Genomic DNA, 19,318 nt, shown 5'->3' on the forward strand with positions numbered 1-19,318 from the left:
CTATTTAACAAAGCCTCAGTCAAGAAATTGATATTCTTGATTTTCGTCTTATTTTGGCCTCTAGAATGCCCTATTAAAATTTTTCCCAGGGGTGGTCGAACACCCTGTATGTTCGTACGTTAACGCATTGCTTTCTAACTACGGTTCATTTAATGAGACATTCGAGAATTCATGGTACACGAATCACACGAAGTATACAAAACTTCTACATCGTATAAATCAACAAAGTGTACGTTCGACAGTTTCTACGCTTTGTTTCTGCAAACACTAATAATTACATATGGTATTTTATGTTTAAAAAAATTGAACCGAGCGATATCCCTGGCAAGCAATGTGTTAACAGAAACCAGTACCAAAGTTTTACATTCTCGAATGCGTAGGTACACGACTCGCGATGAAGCCTTTGTTGGCTGGTACGAATACAATGAATATACACGGTTGGGCGTGCGTGAAGTATTCCCATAAATTAAAATAATTTCCATTCTTGAATCTTTACTCGAACATAATTTCGATCGACACTTCGTCGAAGTAACGAGGGACTTCCAATTAAAGTGTTTCCTTTTTGGTCGAAACATTTTCCAGGATTTTACAGCTAACTCGTTTTAATCGAAAATTCTACAGGTTTTACTACGTATTTAAAGACGAAAATTTTATCAAATTATTCACGCGTACCGCGCTAAGGGCGAGCAATGATACACGGGTTAATAATACGACACAATGATTCCTATCTACGGGATGCCGTTATTGTATATTTGTGAAATGCTAGAAATTGTACTTTGATAGCTATTTCTTCAACAACGTCGGTAATGTTATCAGGCTACACCGATTATCATCAAGTACATTAAAACTTCGAAAGACAATCGGTACCAACGTTATGTACCTTGCAGATTAGAAACAAACTGCCATGCTTCGAGAGTCGTAGTAAATGATTAAGTTATTTGGTCCATTTTTTTTTTTTTTTTCAATACTATAATACACCGATTGGACTTTCAAATTCAATAAAAAAAAAAAAATCACAAATGCACTCATGGGAACAGTTTACGCGGAATTGGCTATAATTTTGATCGATTAACCAATGAAAATAAAAAAAACACTTCGTATTATTACGCACAATTTTGTAAAAAGGAGTATTACGCATCGCTGTAAGCATTTGTTCACAAATGTAAATAAACAACGTATTGAAATCGAGAGAGATTATTGATAATTAAAATTTGCATAAAGTTGCTTAAGATTCGAGAATAATAACATGTAAATCTTTCCCATCCTTGTTGCCGATATCTTATTCTCCGTTCTTACTTTCGATTAAAATAATTAATAATAAAACATATACAAACCACATTTGTTCCGCCTAACTTATCAATTACCGTGATATACGTTGTTTGCATGGTTCTGAAATGTTCTGCTTACGACAAAGACCGTAAAAAAACTAAACCCTTAGTACTGATAATATTAATAACACTAATAGTAATAACTAATAGGATCACATCTTTGGTACACGATTCCTCGGTTTCAACAAACTTCGTTTGCTCTCTACTAATATCTATGGCAAGATGGGCCAAATTAGATTTATCTTTGTATTTGACTTCTGTCATCGTCATTAATATCATAAGCTTTTTAAACGGGGCAAGATCTATGTTCTCATTATCACTCACGTATTAATTTCTCGTCAAATAATTTGTCACCTAAGAACGACTATTTTACAGTTCCGTAACAGTCTTCATTTGCATTATTAAATTCCTCTTAGTTTCTTAATAATAGGTTTTAGAAAGTTCCTCATACCTCCATTATAACACATGTCTTTCTTCTCTTCGTATTATTTAGAATTTCGTAACATATCCTGACAAAACAAAACCATATAAAAGAACATTTGAAAATTGCAATTTTAAAGAAGCAACAGTAACTAGCAATCGTTCTTACCTAATTAAGCGGAATGTCTTTCAATAAATTAACATATACTAGAAATTCCATGAGTCAAACTCTTTTCAAGGACGATGTGGAACTCGCACAGTGGTTCAAGAATATGGACGAGAAAATTTAATAACGTAGGATTCCTTAGAAATGACGTTTCTTCGTACATGTCGGCGGTCGAGCGGGCATCGCTCATTGGCCGTAGCATCGAATGAAGAAGCTGCTCCCTAAATCGTAAATTAACTAGTCAGACAAACACGCAACCAACTAAACGAGGCGTAACATTACACTTTACCTCGCTGCCAAGCAAATGAACAACTGGAACTTTCCATCTTTGCCAAGGGTTTGACTGAACATATTAATCTGATCGATAAGGTGACAGTAGCATCTTAATGTCGTAAACCTTTGATTACTCTCCATGTGAGCTCGTCTGCCTCTGTTTAACCTTTGCGAATATTCGTCCATCTCCTCCAACAAAGAAATTTCAAAATTCTCCTTTATGCGCACTGAAAAGAACACGGTGGAGTAAGCAAAATACCAAACACAATTGAAGACCCACAAGCAGTTACTTACAAAGGTAGTCCCAAACATAAAAGTTTCTTCCAAATATCCTCTGATTTTTGAAGCCGAATAAAAATATTTGTTCCAACGATGGCACGAGGCCACCTTCTCCGCAAAGTAAAGCTGTCAAGGAACCGTCTTGACATTCCCTTCTGTAGTGGAATTTTACAATTGCGTTTACAGCTTCTCCTACGAAACCACAAATATTCCACGATTATATTCCTACAGTTTTCACGTTACGTTAGAACAAAACATCTCACTAGCGTTTACCTAACATGTGTTGTAGTTCAACTTGAGACAATATGGGACGTCTAGGTATACTAGGGGATCTACACCTCGGTGGAGTTGAACACGACTCGACCAACTCCTCACTATCGATACTGCGAGGCACTAAGGCACCCACTAATAATCTCTCGGTAGAACCGTCGTCGATACCTCTGCCAAGCCACCTACCACAGGGAAATTTGAACGTATGCCCTGTAACCTCGTTCCTAACTACTACGTGTTCCACCATCCATTTAGGGGAAAGACCTGTATTGTCATGACCTATGCGTAATGTAGAGAGCACGCCCAAATTCTTGTGCTAAAATGGGAATTACAATTCTACGTTAAACACAGAACATTAAACCATAAAACGTTAATAATTAGCTAAGACAGCGGTCGACCCAATTATTTAATTATTTCTAAGTGTATCGGATAAGTATATTGACTCTAGACATTAGAAAGTATTAATATACCGAAAAGAAATGGTACGTGAATAGGAACCTACGTGAAATACAAATTCCAACGCTCCTTTAGGAATGGGAACTGGATTCGTTTCACACAGAGTGCCTGAAATAGCGATCCAGCTATTTGCTGAAGTAGTAGCTGCGCTTGCTTTTCGACTAGGAAATATAACAACCCTATATGGCAATTTCGTGGTCGGGTAATTGTTAGTGAAACAGAAATAATCGACGGCATTCAGTGTCAAGAGGTGGTACAAGAATTGCTCCTTCTCCTCTTCGCAGCGCAGAAACGCCGAGCGTTTGTACTGACTCCTGAAGAATTATAAAATACAACGTGAAAACAAACAAGTAGAAAGCAGTACCATTCTTCCAAGAGAAGAAGGCACAGCTTGTTTACATCCCCGCTCCTGTTGCAGTCCTCTGACTCACAGGTATTGGTCGAAAACTGCAGCAAACTGCAGAAAACTGCAGAAAAGTGGAGATGTAAACACGCTACCTTTCAAAGTAGAGTTTAACAGCTCTGCCTGAAAACTTTTACACACTACTGTAACTATATAAATTGCTCTATTTCTATGTTTTATGTTATTTCTACCTTAACAATGTCGTGTCCGACAATAGCGTTTTCAAATGACGAGACAGAAGTTTCTTCTCCAATGCCAATCGAACCCAAGCTCTGGCATATCCGATGTGCGTCTTAATATCAGTCATTGCTTGCACATTTCTAATGTCAAAGAGCAAAGAATCGGGCAAAGGTCTCAGATGTTCCGGACCAATCTTTCTGTCCCCGGGGGACTTATGTTTGTCCGTACCACGAGTAGGCGAAACGTCGGTCTCCAATGCCAAATTCGACAAGTCTGTTAAGGTTTAAAGATACACGAATTAAACTACACGAGAAGGCAGGCAAACGTATAAAATAATTATTTATTTTCACACTGCTATAAAAAAAAAAACGTTTCTAAGAATCCATGCAAACGATAGTCATGCATCGATAAAAACAAAGTATGTGGATGCATTCCATAGGCAAACCAACTCAGGCTTTCCAAGTACAAAACAGACCGGGACATGTTTTAACTAACGTTATTTGAAATGCTAAATTGTTATCTTATTTGATGAAATAACATCGAGAATAATGAAATAACGAAATATTCTTGGAAATAACCGACGTGTTTCGATATATTTTAATAAAATGATGAAATGATAATGATCAAAAGAAGAGAAGAAATTAGCATAAGAAATTGTTACTTCATTGATATTTTACAAACCCATCGTTCATCGTATGTATTTATAATTTTATATACACGATGTGGCAATGATTTATACACATCATTGTACAGGATGTCCAACAGGTTCCCATACAAATTTTGCTACCATGTTTCATGGCTAAAAATAAGACGAAAATGTTATGCACTTAGTTAAATAGATTATTTAAACGAATAAACAATTATTTGTTGGGTAAACGACAACACTGTTATCTCAAAACATCTTTGAAATACCTATTACTTCAAATAAATCGATATTTCGGTTATTTCCAAATAACGTTTCAGAAAATAGAGAACTGAAATATTAGTTTTTTGTTTCTTACTTTTCATTTCAAATAAAATTTGGCCAGAACAAGTAACAAAAACAATTCTTTCATAGCATGTAAATCGTAAATAACAATGTCAGGTAAAAATAATCTTCTAAAATATCTATGTACATTATTTACGACTTAAACAAATTTATAAGTATGTTCTGCAGCATCACGGTAACCATATAAACATGCTGTTTATCTATAAGACAATCGTAAGACAACCAGAAAAATAAAATGCAACAATACAAAATTATTGTTAAAGTACAGGCGAATCGAATGTTTCCTGTGGCAAGCCAACGCCAAGGCTTACCATTAAAATTCTCCTTGATATAAGAAGCAATTTCAAAAATATTTCTGCCCTTAAACGATGAAATTAAACGGTCCGGTAATCCAAAAAACTTATTTGGCGATTTCTTGCCTATTTATAACAGGAAATAAAACACAAATAAAAATTAACTAAAACGGAAACGTTGCTCCGTGTTTAAAACAGTGGGGCAACCCAAAAGAACGTTCGACGACCAAACGTTAAATGTTTACATTGCTTGCAATTTAATAGGTTTTAAAAACAATTATTTTCCTTCATAAAAGGTATACTTTTACGAGTTGCTTCATTGTTGCAAACAAAGAACAATATAACATAAAAGAAACGATAGAAAGTAAATGTGTAAATTATAATAATCAACTCAAGCGGAGATAAACGAGTGATCTTCCCAATAAAAACATTTTTATAGAAAATATGCCTGTAAATAATATTTAATAAAGCAAAATATTACGCTTAAAATATTTGATTTTACTCGAAAGTAACAGGTAAACGTACTCACTAATATACGTTGTGCATTCTTAGCGGAGAACACATAGAGAGTGATAAATAATTGTTTATCAATAATGGGTCACTTACAACTAATACAGTGCAGAGTATCTACGTATGAGAAACTAATCTCTACTTTTTAACACTTTATCTTAAATAAAATAAGGCACGTACAATCGAGTCGTTTCCGCAGCACGCACCACGCTAGCGCTGAATTTTCAAATGTGATAAAATTTATTAAGTATCGTGGCCACGAAGATAAAGCACAATTATAATAACAGGTATCCCCGCGTAATAATAAATCTGAACTTACCAGGAGAGAGAAAGTTTGGATCTATGGTTTTAGTTGTTTCGTTACACTCTTCTAACTCTTGGTACATGGTGAGGTGCGACCAAAGGGCGCTTTTCCCTTGTTTATTTTGCAATCCGTGGCTCCAAACTCGTTCCAACAGATCACAGAGACTGGCGACCAGCGTATTTTCTTCGACGTCGGACAACGACTCGCCCCCATGGCCCAATGCCACCGCTTCAGAACCCATTTTCTCGACTAACATCCTCTTTGTCTTTGACTTGCAATCCTTGACAAAAAAAGATTTACATTTAGTACCCGACTTCGTTATTTTAGAGAACTATCTAAACCGAATTCTTGCATTTTTCGAAGACGGTACCTTGAGCAATTTTTCAACAAAAGTCCAATTGGCTTGTGCTATCAACGCTGGACTCATGTCTGCAGAGAGCTTAGTTTGTGGCCTGGGTGACTGGGTTTCTTGAGGAGCAGTTGGTTTACCGTTCGATTCCATGGATTTCATTTTGTATTTCCACTGAGTCTGTCCTCTCCGACTGCTATTGTAAATAAATGATCAATTAGAATCACACCTCGTTTCGATTAAAATTAGACGAGATAAACACAATTACAAATGACGGCTATTAAAATTAAAAAATATTCAATTATGTAAAATTCGAAATAAATATGATACAAGCAGGCTGAAATACAATGGAGTCCTCCACATACACGGTTAATTCGTTTTGAAATTTTCCGCGCTAGTTTTACTTTTGGTATAAAATATTATTGAAATTAAATAAAGTCAAATGTACTTTTTTATATTAAAAAAGTTGAAGGGGGAAAAAAAACAAGAAAACTTTATTTAATACGTACGATCTAAGTGGAGCATGTAATTCGGGGAATTAATGTATTTGTATATCTATAAAATTTTTTTAAGTACTTGAAAATTTAGTTTCTCCCAGCTAAATAAATATGACTAATTAATGAAATTAAACTTCAACAGAGTTCGTATTCACGTTGGACTGAACACATAAAAACAAATAAATGTAAATATATGTTTACGTACAGTTTTCTTTAATTAATTAAATTCTGATTTATAACACTGCGTTAGTAATGCAAAATACGCATGCACAATGAACGACTTCAGAACTAGTCCTTACCGAAGTATGCTACATGTGAGGCAGGAAAGAAGATAGTAAATATTAGTATAGTTCGATTTAATATAAGAGAAAAATTGTATTTGCACGTAACATGTACCTCTGAGCCGGCTCCTTGTTCAATGCAACAGTGTCTAACAAGGGAAAACTTCGAAAATACGCCGCCCTGTGAGGAAGAATCTCATTGGGTGGGTTCGTTTCGAAATCCACGTTCATCATTCTCTGTTCCAACACTTTTTGCGACTCCTCTATACTTGTACAGGGTTCGTAACGAGTTGATCGTACGATGCCCTCGCCAACTTTCTTTCTATAAACGAAATAATTAATCGTTCCAACGTAAATAGAGAAACTAGTAAAACCGTAAAATGGTAAATAGTTAAAAAGAAGAAACCTCACCTCAGGAAAGAAATTCTTTGATCGAAAACTCGCATGTTAAAGTCGAGCTCGCTCCATGTAGACATAACTTTATTGTCGACTAGCGAAGCAAACATCTGTGTCTCTAGGAATCTTGATAGAAATGGCAAATGTTGCGTGGGTTGGTCAGATAAAAACGTAGCCTTATCAAAAACGTGCATACTATCTCTGTTATTCAACCATTCGTCTTTGTCCTATAATATACAATTAATATCGATGTTACAATTGTGATTTAATTACAGCAGCGAATCGTGCATGAATCTCGTATCCGCACCTGGCTTGGTTGAATCACGAAGTGTTCGTAACTAGAAAATATCTGTACAAAACGGTTCAAAAAAATCTCCCTAATGGCATTATTAAACATAAGCGTCTCCTGATACTCCTCTTGCGACGTGAGTATTCTTTCCTTCACGTTATCGTCTATTGAATCAATATCATCTACGTTCACTCCTGCGTTAAACAAATATACGTGTTTAAGTACGCGAATAGAAAAAATATGATCGAATATTATTACTATACTATAACATTTACCCGTTCTTTTAACGATATCTACTATTCTTTGTAAAGTGTCTGATTGAGGTGTTGGTTCCGGCCGATCCCAATCCAGGACATCGTGTAACGAGTGTTTTCTGCGAGGGAGATGAAAACCAGAACCAGGAAGCGTCAAACTACTAGTCATGATATCGCCATTGTAATGATTTATGACCATGTTGTCAGTCCTGTAAAACATTATAATTTTACACCACCGCGTAAAGTGGATGCAAAACGAAGGGAACAACGATTATTTCACTTACTTTCCTGAATATGGTACTTTGTACTTGTTTAGGAGAGCTTTAATCTCAGCAATAAATTGCATTCTATGAGGAAACACGGGTAATTCTTCTGGAAATTGGCTACTTTGCTTATCTATATCTACATAACAAAGATTTGCCTGCAATCAAGGAACAGAATATGAAATAGTATCTTACCTGGAGTGAAAAAAACGTGTCTACATGCTATACGTGATAATGTGTACTTTTGAAGGATCTAAACCACTTACTTCGCTAGCAATTTTCAGCACACCACCCTCGTTCTGGGCATGCAACCCCATTATGAACGGTACAGGCGCGTCTAAGAAATGATGCAGACTGGCGGGCAATATCGGCACGTATACGTGTTGCCAGGAAAATGGGAATAGAAGCGCCGTTATGCACTCGGATACCACCATCAACTTGTGAAAATCCGAGCTTCTGAGCAACACTTGGTTCTCCAATAAGACGCATGTGAATAACTGAATCACGCAGTCAGCGCCGAGCCATGTGAACATGTCTTTCAGAGGATAATCGAGCATCGGTAGTTCCTGCAACGGTGTCGGCTGATGTATAACCAGTTCTAATGGTGATTTCGCTGGCTCGTCGCTGGGAACGAAGAATTTCAACGACTTCCCAGGTAATGGTACCGGTACGTTGTAAAGAATATTGTACACGTAGGACTCTAAGCTAAGACCAGGTCCTGGGTGTCTAGGAACACATCTAAAAACGGAAATATGTTTTATTCCGTTTTAATAATTCAAAGAGTTACAACGTTGATAGGTAAGGGTACAAAGCATCTAGTTAACATGATTCTACAAACGTACAAATTATAATGTTTCATGGCAGATAAGTTTGATCTGTAATATGCAGTATTGTTGATAGTTTTGTAACGTTAAATTTATTTTTGTTCTGTTCGCAGGACGTGACAATTCAGAGCCCTTACTTGTAGAGATTAGTGAGGAACGTTTTCGCGGCATGGAGGTAAGGCTGCTGGCATAGCAAGGATATCGATTTGGTCACTAGCAACTTGTCTTTGGTAGAGTCATAGTAGCCCAACGCAGCACCTGGTGAGTGTGCTGATAGCTTGAAATGCCGTGGCAACGATCGCGTGTTATGTCCATCCTGGCCTTTCCTTACCCTGCAAAACGCATTTCCGTCAAACCTTTCACGAATTCTGTCTTGCTCGTTTCCTACTAATAGAGTTTTCGTCCAGGATGAATCATGAGAAACAGAACACCTGAATATCATTCTTAGCCTTAGTATTAATAAAAATATCTAGACTATGCTTCGTATGATACTGAAGGGGCAACCTGATGAATATTTTCTTCTGATTTCAAGGTAGACATTTGGAGGTAAAATACAGGACATTTTCTTAGCAATCAATGTCTTAGTAAGACTATTGCACTACAAAAGTACATATCCTTTATTTATTTATCTATTTCTGAACGTGGTTTAATATTTGGATGATTAAGAGTTCTCTCACTACACAAGACGTTGTACAATTTCTTATTAAGTATGTCGAATACGTTTACAATGAAACCATGAATCTTTAACACAGCGAAGAGAAAGAAAAGGAAAATGACCAGCCCTCTTGAGGCGTAACGCTTGTAGGAATTGACGAGATAATTTGAAGCTTTAAAACGATTAATACACGGTGTCCAATTCCCTTAATTTCTCGATTCGTCGTCCGTTCTCCGAGCGACCGGAGGCGTAATTAACTGTATCATTGGAGGATGCAGCGAGCAAACGGCGCAAAGGAGACTCACGTTGGCGGTGTACCGTTTTGGCCGCTGCTCAGTTCCGTGATATGCATCGCCTGCAGGGTTTGCATAGCCGCGCATATCTTTCGATTCCTGCACTCCTCGTAGAAAACAAGACTGAAACCGTACGTTCTGTGCCCGTCTTCTTTGGTGAGCACGAACGAGTGGAACGTCGGCTCCACCGAGTGCTTCTGGGTTCGGAATCTCAGGCCGCTCGGCAGGCAAAGCTGAAAGATTGAATATCTAATGAGAGACGTTGAACAAACGGCCTTTTCATTCCCAGCCTCGTCTTTTTCATCCGCAACTAGAACGCGGTGTAAACGGGCGCTGGGTGTACCGTTGATCCGCTAACAGTTTGCTCTGCGTCACGTCCTCCGCGGTTGTTGGAACTCGGGCAAGAGATGCGAAGACCCAGTTGTATTGTAACCGTGATACGGATTTCGACGTTCTTTGTCGATAGCACGGCGCACAACAGGGTAAATTAACGCTCGAGGGGGCAGGTGTTCTCGGGGAAAAATTTCAATGGGAGATTCTAGACGCCAAAATAAGACGAAAATCAAGAATAGCAATTTGTCGATCGAGGCTTCGTTAAAAAGTTATCGACATTTAAAGTTGCGCCTGTAGAACGGCAATCTGCACACAGCTGCGTACGCGCGATAGCGTTTTATGGGGGGAACTTGAAACGCTAATAACTTTTTAACGAAGTCTCGATCAACAAATTGATATTCTTGATTTTCGTCTTATTTTGGCCTCTAGAATAGCAAAATACTCATGCAAGAACCTTATTAGAACTATTAGAACGATAGCGCGTTGTATCTTTTAAATTAAATTTTTGAACAATGAATACGTGCTTTCTACGCGACATACCATGCAGACAGCATGATCGTCGAAAGGGTTCCATGGTACAGAGTCTGGATAGTGTCCCAATACTTTGCTCTTGTATGCACGATCCAGAGGCGTGCATTGCAAAGAGTCTCCTGAAACAGAAAATAAAATTCTCTTCCAAATCTAACAAGACTGAATGCGCTCAATAAATTTTTTATCATTATTATCAGGCAATCCTGAAACTTGTTCCTGTAACGATATTCGTATTTATACGAGAATCTATAGAAAACCGAGGAATATATTTCTGTTCGCGCCCACGCGTCGCTCGACGATCTCTGAAACCGAGGCTCGGTAGCGTGACAATTATAATCGCAAACAACACGCTTCGCAAAGATGAGCCGTAATGCTTGTTAACGATAAGTGACGACCGTGACCTTTTGGCCAAATACTTAGACACACGTTTCGTGTTACTTAAAATACTGCCTTTTGAACACGGTCTCGTGTCTTATCCGAGGATCGACAATAAGATAACACCTACAAATGTTTTTAATTATACTCAAGTGTACAATTTATACATAATCAATATTGTACTTTATAATATCTTAAATATACTCCCAATTACAGGATACCTTCAAAATAAAATACTGGCGGAGACGACTACGAAAAACAGAGATGCAGAAGTACCCCACGATACCGATTAGGGGGTTCCACGGAAGATAGCACCAAAAGACAGACTCTAAATTGCTAGAAATTACCTTCTTCGAGGACGATCCTTTTTAATAAACAAATTATAAGCTACGAGAAATTTAAGTGGGTCAACGTTCCGAGGGACAAGAAGAAATGCACGCGACTTTTGAGCGACAAAAAAAAAAAGATTCCCAAGTTTCAAAGAGTACGTGCTCCAAAGCTGGCCCGTGTACGTATCCACAACAGTTTGTACATTGTTCTCGGCGCGGTCCAAGTGCATCTTGGAACCTTCAACTCTCCTACGCGGGTACCCTGCCTGCCTTCCCTGGGAAAAATTAGAATCTCTCCACGGCAACGTCGGCAACTTGTTATTGAACGTGGTACATATCCCGGAGCAACTCGACCTGAATGAGACTGTTGAAGTCTTGGCGACGTTCCAGCTGCTTCGCGCACGATGAACACAAGAGCACCCTTGTACAGGGTTAATCGTTCATGATCGAACAGCCACCCAAGGAGACGGCGAAATGTACACGATGCGGGTTCGTCGAGCGTCGGTTCAATTGCGCGGAAAAATAATTAGCGGATGAAAGAAACGTGTGCTGTTTGGGACAGAGGACGTGTCGTTTAAGTTCACGTTCAATTACAGTGGATTACGTCGATGCTTGGGTATACGTATCGATATTAACACGTTCATCGCCTGTAAATGGAATCATGAATGGAAATGTCCAGAGGAACGATGTGGTTTTCGTGGCAATAAGTATACGATCGAGTAGGCGCAGGAAATCATTTGTCCCTTTATTAGTAGCGCCACGAACGGTGAAACAATAAACCAACTTGTATACTCGCGCGGGAGATCTACCGTCGAGATCTATTCTCGTTGTTATTGTTACTGTCTATCAAAATAACAACTGTCTAAATTAAATTATGAACTTGACCACTTCAAAATGATACTGTCTATTGTACAATATAATGTTTCAATCAAAGATATACGGTATCAAGAACAGCGTCGATTACTGTAATCAATCACTGTGACTCTTCCTCTCGTTATCTTGGTATCTTACAAAGATTGTAATAAAGGATGAGTCACCTAACTCGATCACTTCTAATAACTTGTGAATCGTTAACTTCAATAAGTTGTTAGTCAATATTTGTTGAACTAAAGTAGGAAATAATATGAATATTGAAAAACAGTGAAATCCGTGATGGCAGTTTTGAGAAGTAATCGGGGTTAAGCTGAAAAGGAAAAAAGCAGGACTGAAGTACGAGTGCTTCTGCATCTCGAGCGACATCAAGTGATCGCTGAAAGCAGTCACCCGGATTTTAAGTGGTTACTGCTTTCTCCTTTCTATTTTATAATGTACAATTTAGTTTCATACGATTCACTGATCTAAATGATCGTGTTGACTCTTCTTGTTTTGTCATTTTTTTTAATTCAATTACATTTATTTAACTCGGAGCGCGAAAACAAAATTTCGAAACAGGGTGTTAATTTAAAATTCCCACGTATTTTGAAACATTCGTGGTTTTTAACTTTCAGAGAATGTGCTCCGTGTACGAATAAACTTGCGCCATCGTTTCGGGCATTAAAGTCTACCGAAAGTAGAGAAAACTCGAGAAACAGGGGTTAACAAACAAGCCTGAAAATTTGTTACAACCGTAACACGAGAGTCTGCGGAGCGTAACGCGTAGTATTCGCATAATTCGGGTCCAGACGAGATTTTTCCGTGAGGATACGTCTTATCGTGGCATCTTGCGCTACACGTTGAAATATTGCACGTTCGTCTGAACACTTTTGGCATCTTTCCCTGCCGAAATTACCGAGGGCAGCCTGCGCCATCCGTGACAGTTATCACCGCGGATGCAACGCCGTAAAAACCTTTATTTCCTTTAGGCCGAATCGACCGAAGGGAAGTTACGTGACATGGGTTTCGTTGCTCCTTTTCTTCCCGATAATTTCTCTTCGTCTAGGGAATTCTTCGCGTCCCTGTTATCTACCATAGTCAGGCACAATTTCATCTAAATAACGCATAACGTTTTATCTTGACGAACTTCTTCTACCCGGATCAATTTTCTATCAGAAATTTATTATGCATTGTAACTCCATGAAAGTATCATAAGTGAATCAGCGAGGTTCCCCCGATGAGAATGAGTACAAACACGACCCTATTTGGATCACTTTGAATTATACGTAATAAAAAATTTTTCAAAAATGGCGGGTATAGCGTATAATTGAAAATGATCCGAATGGGTTCGTGTTTGGACTCGTTTTCATCGGGAGAAACTTGCCAATTCGTTTATGACACTTCCACAAAGAAATATAAAAATATAACAAATATTATTTTCCATTAATAATCGATACATCGAGCAAGCGTAACACGAGACTCTGAACTGTCTGATTCTGTAAGCAAATACCTATTTAAATGTGTACTTTTGTAAATGAAACTTTTGTAGGGCACGTACATGTTTGAACAAACTGTTTTCATTATTAATACTCTGCCACAATTGTACCTGTGAATTAATGCCCACATGTTACGATTACTCTATGTTCACAGAAATAGCATGCTTTGCTATAATTTGCAATTCCGAGAAAGGTCGAGGGGCGAAGAGGCCCAGGACACGTAGGAGGTTGTCGTGAACATGGAATGCGAGATAATAGTTTGACGTAAATGATACGCCACGCTAACTCGAATATAGGATAGACTCTGCTGTAATGCGATGGACCAATCTCTGTTACGAGATAATAGTATAGCCGGAATAAAATTATATGACTACCCCTCAAAAACAAACTGATAAGACGTACAACTAGTAACAAATATAGTTCTCGAAAGGTCAGTGACTTTTATTTGTGTATAGTATTATTAGGAATAGTCTTTGACTTTGAATTATAAAGAAATTCTTGTCTGGTACTGTAGAGGTCATTAAAGTAATTTTCATAACATATAAACGACCATTATTTTTTTTTTTTTAGTGAAACAGCATATACATTTTAGAAAGTTTAATTCTTTTCACGCTTTTCTAATCGAATCCTTGTTTCACAACAGACTCTAAATTGCTGAAGAGTCATTCGATTTGATCTGATATTTCTATGTCAAGTATTCAACGCTTTTTCCTGTTCTCTATACTATTCGTCTCTATTGACCTTAATGTTTTATTCTTGAGTTTTCAGATCAATCTCCATTCATATTTTCAGCTCTACTTCCTCCCGTGCAGAGTCAAGATAAACTAGGTGTTCAATTTTCCTACCAACTGCGGGAACATTTCTTTCCACATTGTGCTAGTGAAATCACTAACACCGCTTTTAATTACACTTGCAACAAATGCTATAATCGATATCGTCAAATTTAAAGGGATTCAAACTCACGGTATGCCAACGTAAGGGACATAAAGCGATAATAAGGCGTAATGAATATTTTTCCACGTCCAACGGTTACTCTGTGAAACGGGAAAGAGAATTGCAAGTGTAGGAAAAGGCGTGTGCACTCGACACGCTGGTGAAATTACAGAAGTGCGCCAGTTAAATTGTATGTCGAGATTTGCACTCGCCGGAATGTGTTTGCTCGAGATATGTTTTGTTTAACTGTTCAGCGAAGAGTGGACGTTACACTTTGTTGAAGAGTTTCCTTTTTCGAGTCATTGTTTAAACTTGAATAGCAACGACTGAGCCGTTTCTGCGAGAGGTACGCGTTGTTAAGACCTCCCCCGTCAATCCTTTAATTGCAAATCTTTTTCTTCGTTGTTTCAATACGAATTGTAAATTTGCACTTCAGCGCGAAGCAAACAAATCGAAAGATTACTTTAAGAGCGACCAATATTTGCTGAACTAAACTCGTCGTTATTATGAATGGTAAACTCGCTGAATAAATTTGAATTTTAATATAGAACGAACGTAGGAAAGATGGTTTCGAGAGAAAATTATACTTAGGCCACTGGACCAATTTTTTTTCTTGTTGTTTCAATAGGAACGGTAAACTTAGATTCGTGTTACTAAAGTCGATTACAGAATCAAATACATTCGAACGGTTGTGTTTACACGGATGGAACGCACACGTTGTATTATATTATTATCGGTTTCTCCATCTTCGTAATAACCATGGAACATAACGTGATCCAATAACAGAAAATTATAATAACAATGACGGGTTTGTTTAATTGAAATTTATCTTTGATTGGAACGGTAATGCGAGCCATTAAATTTTCAAGATGGCGGCGTAAGCACAGTCTGCCCCATTCGAAGTAATCAGTCGATCGTATTTACTGTTTCGAATTCAAGGAGCCTGCTCGAAGATTAAGCTCGCTCGGTGACTCTAATTACCACTATCAACTGCTCCACGGACTAATCTCCGCTTGGGAATTTCATGAACGAAATAACGACGATAATTCAATGGACCGTGCAATTTGGCAGTCGCTGAGAGCTACCAAATGGTTTCAATTAGTCCTTCAATTTCTTTCTCGCCTACGTATAGCGAATGACATCCCAAATCGTACATACGACTCGCCTGATAAAATGATTTAAAGATATTATAGAAGAATATCATGAATACATATTGTAAATGTATCTAGTACATTTAGATTAAGACAGTTTCTTAGATGTTTAATTTTACATTAAATTAGAATTAATACTTCTTCAAATTAAGTAGCCTGTTTTCATCTAGATTGGGATTTTTAATTTTATATTAACATCTAAAGAATTGAATTTTTCTAAATGTAAAAACGCAACTCGGTTAATATCTTGTGGTGTATAGCTTTTACAAAGGGGATTCCCTAAAAAGAAATGAATTCTTGTACTATCGTTGAATAAATTTATTCAACATAGTAGCTCCAAGGGATAAAATAACCTTTTAATCCCGGAGTCGAACTTTGTAAGTCTGACCCTCGGAAAACTCGCCTATGTTTGTTCAGCTATCGACGATACTTGTCCACCCTCAGAATTAAGGAGATGTTGTTTTATTGGTGGAGTTTCGAGGAAGTGGTCAAGGCCATGGCCCAAGTCGATGTCCTACCGTTTGGCTGTTCGAAAATTTACTGTCCCACCGACGGTTTGCTCTCGAGCACGAAATACGAGACTTGTAATAAGGGGACCACCGACTTAGCACGAAAAGTCTCTTAGAAAAAAGACAAAAAGACAAAAAGAAAGTGTGAACTCTCGAAACACTGTTCTCCAACGTAATATCCGAGCGTTAACATTCAGAATTAAAAATTAAAAAATAATCAAGATGGTGCAAACGACGCTAAATTCTTGAATGAATGAATAAATCAAGATCAGCTTCGTATAAGGTCAATGTTTACGATGAAATGTGGACTAAGAAAAATTGAAGATTGTCCAAAGCTTAATAATGAAATATGTTACCAGTGTACTCGATCTTAAACTAAATACAAAAATAGATATTGTGCAAAGATGTCAGGTCATTTCGCAAGTCTTAAGGTACTTTGCTATGCATATCAGTGCTCCTCAACCCCCTCAAAGTGCGACCCAAATTCCATAGTAGACAGTTCTTTACGGTCGTGTTCTTGTTTGTTATGAAAAAGAAAAATTACATTTCAACATTCATACGTTTAATAGATTTACGTTCCGAAAAATTGTACGTGTCCAAAAAATCCATGGGTTGAGAATTACTGATATACATAAACATAGTCCTGTTAGACTATGTTCATTTAATTTTTAAGAAAAATCGACAGTGGATGGGTGCCTAAATTTTTCGACGAAAAACAAAAATTTCGAATCGTTCTAAAAAAATTATTTTCAGTTGCAGGGGTCAATTACAGTCATTTTTGGTCATTAGATATACCCTCGAAAGCCTACCCAGTTTCGAGAAAAAAATTCGGGAAGGTGTGAAATTTTTCGACAAATTTAAAAAATTTCAAATCGTTCTAAAAAAATTATTTTTAGTTGCAGGGGTCAAGTACAATCATTTCTGGTGGTTAGACATACCTCCGAATTCCTACGCACTTTCGAGAAAAAAATTCTTTACCGAAAATATACTGTGTGACCGGAAATGTTTCTATAACTTTTTAACGAAGCCTCAATCAACAAATTGGTATCCTTGATTTTCGTCTTATTTCGGCCTCTAGAATCTCCCATTAAAATTTTTCCCCGGGTTGGCTGAACACCCTGTATGTGGCTTATCATATATTATGATAACTGACTGATATATTTCATAATAATTGAATATAACACGTATTATAATAATTTATTGTGACACATTTTGTAATAATTGACTGTAAAGTGTTTTAGCAGTGATCGAGTATGTTTTATTTATAAATCTGATGTTTTAAGTCTCGCGTCCGTGTAAATGTGGACGTTCCTACCGAGGACGTGTTACATTATTGCACTATCGCTTAGATTGCAGTTAATAAAGTTCCAGCTGGAGGAGAAAGCACCTACACACGCCTTCTATACTGTGCACGCTGCACATTATGCGCGCTTCTGTCGTCAACGGGCTTAAGTGGCCGGAACAAATTGTATGGTGATTTCTTAGTTAAACGATGGGTGCTACCGGTGCCCTTAAACGTGCAGAAATGTAACACTTAACGAGGTGTTATCCAATCCCGAGTTGCATAAGTAAAATTATTACAAAACTGTCTATTTTTCGCAACAAGAATTTTCAATTATCACAATACCAATATTGCTGAACATTTCAGAATTTTAATTTTAATATAAATTACATGTGCGTACAAATTTAAATGATTCGAACGGAATTTAGAGAAGTAATCACAAATAAAATTTAATACCAGCAAGTAATGATGAAATAATATGTCAACCGTTTCGTCCCTTTTTTTTTTGAAAAAAGTGATTATTAGTTGCATAAAAATATTTGCAATGTAGTAACGACAGGTAAAGGGATTTCTCTCGAGTTTCTAGCACGCCAGTCACGGATGAAGTCGTATAACTTAATTAATGTTGGGGAAAAAAAAAGATTACTCGAAATAATGCTCGTGCTCTCACCTTCGAATTTAACCCCAATCAGCGTAACACAGTTCCGTTAAATCCATTTTAATGAATTTTGCGCGAAAATCTGCAATTTCATTTTGCCCCCTGTCCTACATTCGCGACATCTACGAATGAAAAGATAAGAATGTCGAAATGAACTCTTTTTCGAGTAATTACACTCTCGAGTAATTAATCTACCTAATATTGAGATTACTACAGAAACTCTACTGTTTTTTATTATTCAGATAGGAACAGTTGCAATTTCACAAAAATGATCCAATACATAATCACGTATAGTAATAAATTAGAACAACGGTCTACCTCATACGCAACTGATTTCTAATATTATATAACGTTTCATTAATTATAGCACAATAGGGGTATCGTAATTAATCATATTATAAACCGGATATCTAATTTATAGCAAGTACATAATTGAAAGGAACGAAAGTTTTGTTTCGAAGAACATATTTTTTCTGCATTTTTTTTACAATCGACCCTTTTGCTAAAAATTAAGATTGCAACACGGATTATAACTTATTGTCTCTGTCTCTAAGTCTAAATTATTATCACGAAATTGTTTGTTCTTGAAATTACAATTGCAAACCTCGCGAGAATCTTCAGGTCACGACCGGAAAGACGTATATCACGATTACTCGTGATAATGCGACGCTGACGCTCGACTTATAGTGTACAGTGTGTCGCTGATAAACGTAAATACAAACTGAAAAACGAAAAGTTTCTGTTAGGACCGTGTGCACGATAGATCAATGGGGATAAATGGCCAGAAGAAGATTACACTCGAAGAGGGTAACGAAAAAACGAGTATTAAACGTTAGATATGCCCCTATAGTACGGACAGTATTGATTCGAGAGCATGTTACACGCATGAGACACCGTG

The 19,318-nt window shown here is 37.3% G+C and overlaps 1 protein-coding gene across 4 annotated transcripts in view; it reads right to left on the minus strand.

The window, feature by feature from the left end:
• Window positions 1–1,265: 1,265 nt before the first annotated feature.
• Window positions 1,266–19,318, minus strand: part of Pns (DENN domain containing pinstripe) — a 31,752-nt gene continuing 13,699 nt past the window's right edge. The window contains exons 2-20 of one of the 4 annotated variants that reach the window (XM_076768131.1): window positions 10,845–10,954; window positions 9,984–10,204; window positions 9,161–9,355; window positions 8,466–8,937; window positions 8,221–8,357; window positions 7,958–8,145; window positions 7,701–7,876; window positions 7,409–7,620; window positions 7,113–7,319; window positions 6,241–6,415; window positions 5,886–6,150; window positions 5,075–5,182; window positions 3,787–4,048; window positions 3,239–3,506; window positions 2,740–3,052; window positions 2,482–2,658; window positions 2,204–2,414; window positions 1,918–2,135; window positions 1,266–1,837 (exon numbers count right to left, since the gene is read on the minus strand). In XM_076768131.1, coding sequence (XP_076624246.1) covers window positions 1,946–2,135; window positions 2,204–2,414; window positions 2,482–2,658; window positions 2,740–3,052; window positions 3,239–3,506; window positions 3,787–4,048; window positions 5,075–5,182; window positions 5,886–6,150; window positions 6,241–6,415; window positions 7,113–7,319; window positions 7,409–7,620; window positions 7,701–7,876; window positions 7,958–8,145; window positions 8,221–8,357; window positions 8,466–8,937; window positions 9,161–9,355; window positions 9,984–10,204; window positions 10,845–10,954 — 3,887 coding nt within the window. In that variant the 3' untranslated portion in view covers window positions 1,266–1,837; window positions 1,918–1,945. Of the gene's footprint in view, window positions 1,838–1,917; window positions 2,136–2,203; window positions 2,415–2,481; window positions 2,659–2,739; window positions 3,053–3,238; window positions 3,507–3,786; window positions 4,049–5,074; window positions 5,183–5,746; window positions 5,783–5,885; window positions 6,151–6,240; window positions 6,416–7,106; window positions 7,320–7,408; window positions 7,621–7,700; window positions 7,877–7,957; window positions 8,146–8,220; window positions 8,358–8,465; window positions 8,938–9,160; window positions 9,356–9,983; window positions 10,205–10,844; window positions 10,955–19,318 lie in introns of all 4 variants that reach the window. The other 3 variants (XM_076768130.1, XM_076768132.1, XM_076768133.1) reach the window with 3 other exon arrangements.

Source organism: Colletes latitarsis, chromosome 7 (genome assembly GCF_051014445.1).
Source record: "Colletes latitarsis isolate SP2378_abdomen chromosome 7, iyColLati1, whole genome shotgun sequence".
Lineage (NCBI taxonomy): Eukaryota > Metazoa > Arthropoda > Insecta > Hymenoptera > Colletidae > Colletes > Colletes latitarsis.